The sequence below is a fragment of the Chiloscyllium plagiosum genome, chromosome 19 (genome assembly GCF_004010195.1).
Source record: "Chiloscyllium plagiosum isolate BGI_BamShark_2017 chromosome 19, ASM401019v2, whole genome shotgun sequence".
Classification (NCBI taxonomy): Eukaryota; Metazoa; Chordata; class Chondrichthyes; order Orectolobiformes; family Hemiscylliidae; genus Chiloscyllium; species Chiloscyllium plagiosum.
Genome location: NC_057728.1, coordinates 60,321,611 through 60,331,402, shown reverse-complemented (window position 1 = coordinate 60,331,402; position 9,792 = coordinate 60,321,611). Strand labels below are relative to the sequence as shown.

At 42.8% G+C, this 9,792-nt stretch overlaps 2 protein-coding genes across 2 annotated transcripts in view; one reads left to right on the top strand and one right to left on the bottom strand.

Annotated features, from left to right (window-relative positions):
• rpap3 (RNA polymerase II associated protein 3) overlaps nucleotides 1-6,632 on the bottom strand; it is a 46,929-nt gene extending 40,297 nt beyond the window's left edge. The window contains exon 1 of the mRNA XM_043708896.1: nucleotides 6,523-6,632. Coding sequence (XP_043564831.1) covers nucleotides 6,523-6,632 — 110 coding nt within the window. The remainder of the gene's footprint in view (nucleotides 1-6,522) is intronic.
• Nucleotides 6,546-9,792, top strand: part of LOC122559308 (RNA polymerase II-associated protein 3-like) — a 13,961-nt gene continuing 10,714 nt past the window's right edge. The window contains exons 1-2 of the mRNA XM_043708664.1: nucleotides 6,546-6,792; nucleotides 8,952-9,092. Of these exons, the coding sequence (XP_043564599.1) occupies nucleotides 6,631-6,792; nucleotides 8,952-9,092 (303 nt within the window). The 5' untranslated portion in view covers nucleotides 6,546-6,630. The remainder of the gene's footprint in view (nucleotides 6,793-8,951; nucleotides 9,093-9,792) is intronic.

Sequence of the window (9,792 nt, the reverse complement as noted above, 5' to 3'; positions counted from 1 at the left end):
CGTCACGTACCGTTCCCTTCATAGAGCGGTTTTAGGATGACATCTCCCGCTGAGCATGCCGGGTAAAGAAACTATCCAAGAAAGCCAATTTCCAGTTTAGACCCTGACTGGACAGTTCATATCTTTTTTTTTGGCTTTTTTGAGAACGTATACTTGCTACCACTGCATCTATGGATCTTTTTATTTATTTATCTCAATTAATGCCCATGGTTGTCAAGTTTATTTACTAAAAAGATAACAGTGATTGTCTAACTACATAACTGTAAGTAGTAACAGATCACTAGTTTACAAATACATTTATTCAGTTACAATGTATTCCAAATAAAATCGATATTGAAGAATCACTAATGACAAAAGGAAATGTCTTCACTACAGCATTTGTGGTATGATATATTTTTGTGTGCTGATGATTGAGAAGACAACTCATCTGTTGTTTCAGTGATCATATCAACCTCAACTAAAATTATTAATAAAGTAAGGTAGAGTGCCACGGGGGATCAGTGATTAGCACTGTTGCCCCATGGCACCAGGGATGACCAGGTTTGAATCCTGCCTCGGGTAATTGACTGTGTGGAGTTTCCAGCATTCTCTGCGGGTCTGTGTGGGTTTCCTCCAGGTATTCTGGGTTCCTCCCGCATGCCATAGATGTGTAGGTTAGATGAATTGGCTATGCTAAATTGCTCACAGTGGCCAGGGATGTTTTGGTTAGGTGCATTAGTCATGGGAAATGTAGAGTAATAGGGTAGGGGAATGGGTCTAGGTGGGTTACTCTTCGGAAGGTCGGTGTAGACTTGTTTGGCCAAATGGCCTGTTTCCACACTGTAGGGATTCTATGATTCTATGACCCTTAAGTGCCCAGAGTCATAGAGATATACAGCATGGAAACCGATCCTTCAGTCTAACTGACCACGCTGACCGAATATCTTAAATTAATCCAATCCCACTTGCCAGCTCTTGGCCAATATCCTTCAAAATGGAAAATGAGGACTGCAGATGCTGCAGATCAGAGTTGATGTTGGAAAAGGCAGCATCCAAGGAGCAGGAGAATTGATGTTTCAGAATAGTCTCTACAAAATACAGGTAGGGGTGAGGAGGCATATCCCACCAGTAGAGATATGATTTGGAGATGCCGGTGTTGGACTGGGATGTACAAAGTTAAAAATCACACAACACCAGATTATAGTCCAACAAGTTTAATTGGAAGCACTGGCTTTTAGAGTGCTGCCCCTTCATCAGGTGGTCACAATGAACCTATCTACCTATCACATTCCCAGCTACCTTGCACCCAGCTCCAAACTTCTCCCATTTATCTCTCAGCACCCACCCGGCCCACAAACTTCATTCCTGATGAAAGGCTTCTGCCTGAAATGTCGATTCTCCTGTACCTTGGATGCTGCTTGACCTGCTGGGCTCTTCCAGCACCACACTCTTGATCCATATCCCTCTAAGCCCTTCTTATTCATACTTCCGTCCAGATCCATTTTAAATGTTGTAATTGTACCAGCTTCCATCATTACTTCTGGCAGTTCATTCCATACACATACCACCCTTTCTGTGAAAAGATCGCCCTTTAGGTTCCTTTTAAATCTTTCCCCTCTCACCCTAAACCTATGTTGTCTAGTTCTGGACTCCCACTTCCCAGGGAAAAGACTTTGTCTATTTATTCTATCCATTGCTGTGGGTCAGGAGTCACATGTACGCCAGGCCGGGTAAGGATAACAGTTTCCTTCCTAAATGGCATTTGTGAACTGGGTGGGTTTTTCCAACAATTGACAACGGCTTCATGATCATCATTAGACCCTGCATTCCAGAATTTATTTTATCGATTTCAAATTCCACCTGATATGACAGGATTCAAACACTGACCCCCAGAATATTACTTTGGTCTCTGGATTAACAGTCCAGCAATCATACTCCTCGGCCATCACCTTCCCCCAGCAGAAAGGAGAAATTCAGCTCATCTTACTGAGGCTATAGAGCAGAGTAGGAGAGATAGATAGAAAGAAACTTTTAGCCTTGACAGAGGGATCGACAACTAGGGCCATACATTGAAGGTAAAGGACAGAAGGTTTTGAGGAGATATAAGGAAAAACATTTTCACTCCAGAGAGTGGTGGGAATCAGGAACTCACTGCCTGTAAGGGTGGTAGAGTCTGAGACCCTGGTAACAATCAAGAAGAATTTAGCATTTGTGATGCCAGGGCATGCAAGGTTAAGGGCTAGATTTTTGAAGAGGGGATTAGACTAGTTAGCTGGTTGTTTTTGACTTCTTCTGTGCTGTAGATCTCGATAGCTCTACGTTTCTGCTTGATGACGTTCCTCAGAGCTGAAATATTAACACTGTTCTTCTTGAAAAATAATGTCTAACCTGCTGAGTATTTCCAATTCGAGATACCTAAAAAAAAAACAGGTTTCCAGCATCCACAATATTTTCCCCTTGGGGGTTTAATCATTCATTCTCCGTTCAATGAACATCTGCAATAAGACTGATATCCCACTAGTGGCAGTGTTGAGCTATGGATAATCTGATGAAATCTTCATTCTGCATCACTGATCTCTTGATGCCTTCTTAAAAGATATACAACCAAACCGTTACCACCTCTCCACATTGTAACAAGTTTCATACCTAGCCTGTTTGTTTCCAATTCCAGCGTATCACTCATTACGAACTGATGATCCTTTATCTGTCAATCAGCAGTTGCATGGTACAAATTCTTAAAAATGTAAATTTTGTACACTATGCATAAAATTCTTGCCCTAAGGGTCTTTCAAAGTCTTGAGTATCTATTTCACACTCAGCTAAATATAGTAATATTTGAAATTGCTCATGTTCCTAAAGGTGAATTTATGAATATGGCCTTACTGGAGGAAATACACGTTCTGTGCATCTTCTTCAGGAGTTTTATATCTTTTATATCCTCAGTTGCGTGACTTAGATATTTGATTGATGCTTTAAGATAAAAGGACTCATTTCAGCTGATTGATAAATTGTGCCTTTCAGAAATGTGACAAATGTTAACATTCGAGATAGCCATGCAAAAAAAAGAAAGTTACTTGCGTGGAGCTGAGAAATAAGAAAGGGATGGTCAACTTATTGAGATTATATGATAGACCCCTTAATAGTCAGAGGGAAATTGAGAAACAAATTTGTAAGGAGATCTCCGTTATCTGTAAGAATAATAGGGCAGTTATGGTAGGGGATTTTAACTTTCCAAACATAGACTGGGGCTGCCATAGTGTTAAGAGTTCAGGTGGAGAGGAATTTGTTAAGTGTGTACAAGAAAGTTTTCTGATTCAGTATTTGGATGTACCTACAAGAGAAGGTGCAAAACCTGACCTACTCTTGGGAAGTAAGGCAGGGCAGGTGACTGAGGTGTCAGTGGGGGAGCACTTTGAGATGAGCAACCATAATTCTATTAATTTTAAAATAGTCATGGAAAAGGATAGACCAGATCTAAAAGTTGAAGTTCTAAATTAGAGAAAGGCCAATTTTGACAGTATTAGGCAAGAACTTTCAAAAGCTGATTGGAGGCAGATGTTCACAGGTAAAGGGACGGCTGGAAAATGGGAAGCCTTCAGAAATGAGATACCGAGAAGCCAGAGAAAGTCTACTCCTGTTAGGGTGAAAGGAAAGCCTGGTAGGTATAGGGAATGCTGGAATAGTAAAGAAATTGAGGGTTTGGTTAAGAAAAAGAAGGAAGCATAAGTCAAGTATAGAGGATAGATCGAGTGACATCTTAGAAGAGTATAAAGTCTGCAGAAATATACTTAAGAGAGAAATCAGGAGGGCAAAAAGGGGACATGAGATAGGTTTGGCAAATAGAAGTAAGGAGAATCCAAAGGGTTTTTACAAATATATTAAGGACAAAAGGATAACTAGGGAGAGAATAGGACCCCTCAAAGATCAGCAAGGCGGCCTTTGTGTGGAGCCACAGAAAATGGGGGAGATACTAAATGAATATTTTGCATCAGTATTTACTGTGAAAAAGGAAATGAAAAACATAGAATGTATGGAAATAGATGGTGACATCTTGAAAAATGTCCATATTACAGAGGAGGAAGTGCTGGATAGCTTGAAACACATGAAAGTGGATAAATCCCCAGGATCTGATCAGGTGTCCCCTAGAACTCTATGGGAAGCTAGGGAAGTTATTACTGGGCCTCTTGCTGAAATATTTGTATCATGGATAGTCACAGGTGAGGTGCCAGAAGACTGGAGGTTGGCTAACGTGGTGCCATTGTTTAAGAAGGGTGGTAAGGACAAGCCAGGGAACTATAGTCCAGTGAGCCTGATGTTGGTTGTGGGCAAGTTCTTGAAGGGAATCTGGAGGGACAGGATGTACATGTATTTGGAAAGGCAAAGATTGATTTGCGATAGTCAACATGACTTTGTGTGTGGGAAATCATATCTCACAAACCTGATCAAGTTTTGTGAAGAAGTAACAAAGAGGATTGATGAGGGCAGAGCGATAGACGTGATCGATATGGACTTCAGTAAGGCGTTCGACAAGGTTCCCCATGGGAGACTGCTAAGCAAGGTTGGATCTCACGGAATAAAGGGAGAACTAGCCAGATACAGAACTGGCTCAAAGGGAGAAGACAGAGGGTGGTGGTGGATGGTTGTTTTTCAGACTGGAGGCCTGTGACCAGTGGAGTGCCACAAGGATTGGTGCTGGGTCCTCTACTTTTCATCATTTATATAAATGATTTGGATGTGAGCATAAGAGGTATAGTTAGTAAGTTTGCAGATGACACCAAAATTGGAGGTGTAGTGGACAGTGAAGAAGGTTAGCTCACATTGCAATAGGATCTTGATCATATGGGCCAATGGGCTGAGAGGTGGCAGACGGAGTTTAACTTAGATAAATGCGAGGTGCTGCATTTTGGGAAAGCAAATTTTAGCAGGACTTATACACTTCATGGTAATGGGAGTGTTGCTGAACAAAGAGACCTTGGACTGCAAGTTCATAACTCCTTGAAAGTGGAGTCTCAGCTTGATAGGATAGTGGAAAAGATGTTTAGTATGCTTTCCTTTATTGGTCAAATTATTGAGTACAGCAGTTGAGATTTCATGTTGCGGCTGTACAGGACATTGGTTAGGCCACTGTTGGAAAATTGCATGCAATTCTGGTCTCCTTCCTATCGGAAAGATGTTGTGAAACTTGAAAGGGTTCAGAAAAGTTTTACGAGGTTGTTGCCAGGGTTGGAAGATTTGAGCTATAAGGAGAGGTTGAATAGACTGAGGTTTTTTTCCCTGGAGCGTCGGAGGCTGAGGGATGACCTTACAGAGGTTAATAAAATCATGAGGAGCACAGTTAGGATAAAAAGACAACCCTGGAGGTTGTCCAGAACTAGAGGGCATAGGTTTAGAGTGAGTGGGGAAAGGTATGAGAGACCTAAAGGGCAACATTTTCACGCAGAGGGTGGTATGTGTATGGAATGAGCTGCCAGAGGAAGTGGTGGAGGCTAGTACAACTGCAACATTTAAAAGGCACTTGGATGGTTACATGAATACGAAGGTTTTGGAGGGCTATGGTCCGGGTGCTGGCAGGAGGGACTAGATTAGGTTGGGATATCTGGTCAGCATGGACAGGTTGGACTGAAGGATCTATTTCTGTGCTGTACAGCTCTGTGACTATATGACTCTAAATCGTCATTTAGGTAAATTGGTGACAGCCTAGTAATTTAAGAAATCTGCAATATTAGAGGAATTAATGAAAAGGTGTACACAATTAAGTGTATTAAGCCTGTTTAGAATCAAGGAATCATGGAAATTGCCCCATTGTGTCATGCTGGCTCATTGGAGGCACAATTTGTTAGAGGCATGAAAACAGAAATCGCTCAGCATTTGTGGAGAGAAATCAGAGTAAACGCTTCACGTTCAGTGACTCTTCAGAACACTAATGGCACAACTGCTTTATTGCTGTCGCTCTACACTTTTGTTTACAGATATTGAATAGTATCCCTCAATCGTGATTGAAAATGCCTCCACCACAAATCAGGCAGTTCATTCCGGACTCTAACCAGCCTCTGTGACATTGCTATCTCGTAAGAAATTCTACGCTAACGTAAGTTACATAATAGTTAACAATAGAGATAAGGCTACAAGTAAAGAATTAGAAATAAAGACAAGTATTACTGGAGAAGTTCATAGGGTCTTGTGATACCTGCGGAAAATATCTCAATTAAATATGACTCTTTAAGTAGATCCTTCCAGAAACAGTTATCAATATCTCAAGTGGGCAGAGCTATAGAAAAGTTTCAGTTCGAATCTTTTTCATGTTTAATTCAACAAGCAAAAACATAATTTGCTGGTAGCATTTGTCAGAGAAAACAAGAGGTAATGTTTCAAATCCAGTAACCCTGAAGTGTGACTAGATTTGAAAGGTTAATTCTGTTTTCTCTGTCCACAGCTGCTGAATTTCGCCAGCGATTTCTTGTTTGTGTTTGTGGCTGGTTTCCTGGACAACATTCTGTTAAACTACAACGCCTGGCCTTTACCAAGATGGCGGGAAGTCAACACCAAACCTTCACCAAGGTGGCGGACACAACTTCCGGTGGGTGAAGTGTATCCGGTAGCGCTGGCACCTGGGCCGGGAACCGGGAGAAGGTTCCAGGCGCCACCGCCGCCATGTCGGTTGCCAACAAGTCGGTGGAACTGCAGCTGCAGGTGCGGCACCAGACGGAGGAGCTGCAGGATTTCATGAGGGAGCTGGACGGCTGGGAGAAGGACATCAAGAAGAAGGATGACGAGCTCCGGAGGCAGAGCGGCCAGGCCCCGGCCCTGGACCCGGTGGGTTACCGGGGGGTGGACAGCCTGGCTCCGCCCCCCAGGACCCCACCCCGATCCCTGTCTCCTGGATCCCACCCCCTGATCCCAGTCTCCAGGATCCCACCCCCTGATTCCTCACTCCAGGATCCCACTCCTAATGCCAGTCTCCTGGATCCCACCCCCTGACCCCAGTCTCCTGGATCCCACTCCTGATCCCAGTCTCCTGGATCCCACCCCCTGATTCCTCACTTCAGGATCCCACTCCTGTTCCCAGTCTTGATCACTCTCTCCAGGGTCACACTCCCTGATCTCTCTGTCCACAATTCCACCCCCTGATCCTTTTCTCCAGGATTCTATCTCTCCATCCCATTCCTTGGAACCCACTCACTGTTCCGTTCTCAGAAACACTCTCTCCATTTTCAACCCCTTCTCGGGAACACTCCTCTTCACTGTCACCTTCAGTCAAACCCCCTCTACATCGACATCCCTTGCTTGAGAACACTCTCCTCTCCACATCTCCTCCTCCAGAAATGCTCATTCATGAGAGAGAGAGCGAGAGAGAGAGAGAGAGTATCTGTGTCTGGTTCCAATGAATTTTAGTTTGAACACTGGTATTTAAATTGCATTTAACAGATAAGTCAATAACTATAAGGATGATTTGTTCCTTAAAAGCTTTGAGAATCAATGAGTGACATGGTGATGTTGATGGTGGGCAAGTTGTCGGAGGGAATCCTGAGGGACAGGATGCACACATATTTCAATAGGCAAGGACTGATTAGGGAAAGTCAACATGGCTTTATGCATGGGAAATCATGTCTTACAAACTTGATTGAATTTTTTGAAGAAGTAACAAAGAGGATTGATGAGGGCAGAGCGGTAGATGTGATTTATATGGACTTCAGTAAAGCATTCAACAAGGTTTCCCATGGGAGACTGCTAAGCAAGGTTAGATCTCATGGAATACAGGGAGAACTCGCTATTTGGATACAGAACTGACTCAATGGTCAAAGGCAGAGGGTGGTGGTGGTGGGTTGTTTTTCACACTGGAGGCCTGTGACCAGTGGAGTGCCACAAGGATCGGTGTTGGGTCCACTACCTTTCGTCATTTATGTTAATGATTTGGATGTGAGAATAAGAGGTATAGTTAGTAAGTTTGCAGATGACACCAAAATTGGAGGTGTAGTGGACAGTGAAGAAGCTTACCTCAGATTACAATAGGATCTTGATCAGATGGGCCAATGGGCCGAGAAGTGGCAGATGGAGTTTAATTTAGATAAATGCGAGGTGCTGCATTTTGGGAAAGCAAATCTTAGCGGGACTTATATACTTCATGGTAATGGGAGTGTTGCTGAACAAAGAGACCTTGGACTGGAGGTTCATAGCTCCTTGAAAGTGGAGTCACAGGTAGATAGGATAGTGAAGAAGGCGTTTGGTATGCTTTCCTTTATTGGTCTGAGTATTGAGTATAGAAGTTGGGAGGTCATGTTGCGGCTGTACAGGACATTGGTTAGTCCACTGTTGGAATATTGCATGCAGTTCTGGTCTTCTTCCTATTGGAAAGATGTTATGAAACTTGAAAGGTTTCAGAAAAGATTTACAAGGATGTTTCCAGGGTTGGAGGATTTGACCTATAGGGAGATGTTGAATAGGCTAGGGCTGTTTTCCCTGGAGCATCGGAGGCTGAGAGGTATCCTTACAGAGGTTTATAAAATCATGAGGGGCATGGATAGGATAAATAGACAATGTCTTTTCCCTGGGGTGGGGGAGTCCAGAACGAGAGGGCATAGGTTTAGGGTGAAAGAGGAAAGATATAAAAGAGACCTCAGGGGCAACTTTATCACGCAGAGTGTGGTATGTGTATGGAATGAGCTGCCAGAGGAAGTGGTGGAGGCTAGAACAATTGCAACATTTAAAAGGCATCTGGATGGGTATATGAATAGGAAGGGTTTGGAAGGATATGGGCCTGGTGCAGGTAGGTGGGACTAGATTGGGCTGGGATATCTGATCGGCATGGACGAGTTGGACCGAAGGGTCTGTTTCCGTGCTTTACATCTCTTTGACATTATGGTTGTTGTATATCGATGCAAAACCAAAACAGAAATACATCCATTTAAAGATGTAAAAATAAGTCGTTTGTATATTTGGTTCAATATGGCTGATTGCCCATTTCAAATTTACAGACTTTGCCACCTGTAAGAAATAGGAATTACAAGAAAAGAACAAATAAAAAGACTGTTTCTCAGAACAATAAAAAGAACAAAGAAAATAAACCAACACGGATAAAATCTTATGACTATAAGTCTTGGGAAAAGTTTGATGTGGTAAGTTTTCAGTATACATTTCTCAGTTTTATTCTTTCATGTTGTATCGTATTTACCAATAGTTAGTTTGTTTTGCATTTGTCTTTCATGGAAATGGTCCCCTTTAATGTGCAATGGGATACATTATGGAGCAGAAAACCCTGATTACATTTTATTGTATTTGTTTAAACTATAGAATAAATATATTATAAACAGAAGGATGTTAAGAAACTTGAAAGGGTTCAGTGAAGAATTACAAGGATGTTGCCAGGGTTGGAGGATTTGAGCTATCGGGAGAGGCTAAACAGGCTGGGGCTGTTTTCCCTGGAGCGTCGAAGGCTGAGGGGTGATCTTATAGAGGTTTATAAAATCATGAGGGGCATGGATAAGATAAATAGACAACGTTTGTGAGAAGATTTGTAGCTCGGGTGCTCGTTGTTGTGGTTCTGTTCGCTGAGCTGGGAATTTGTGTTGCAGACGTTTCGTCCCCTGTCTAGGTGACATCCTCAGTGCTTGGGAGCCTCCTGTAAAGCTTCTGTGATCTTTCCTCCGGCATTTATAGTGATTTGTACCTGCCGCTTCCGGTTGTCAGTTCCAGCTGTCCGTTGCAGTGGTCGGTATATTGGGTCCAGGTTGATGTGCTTATTGATTGAATCTGTGGATGAGTGCCATGCCTCTAGGAATTCCCTGGCTGTTCGACTGGGACAACACTCAATAATAG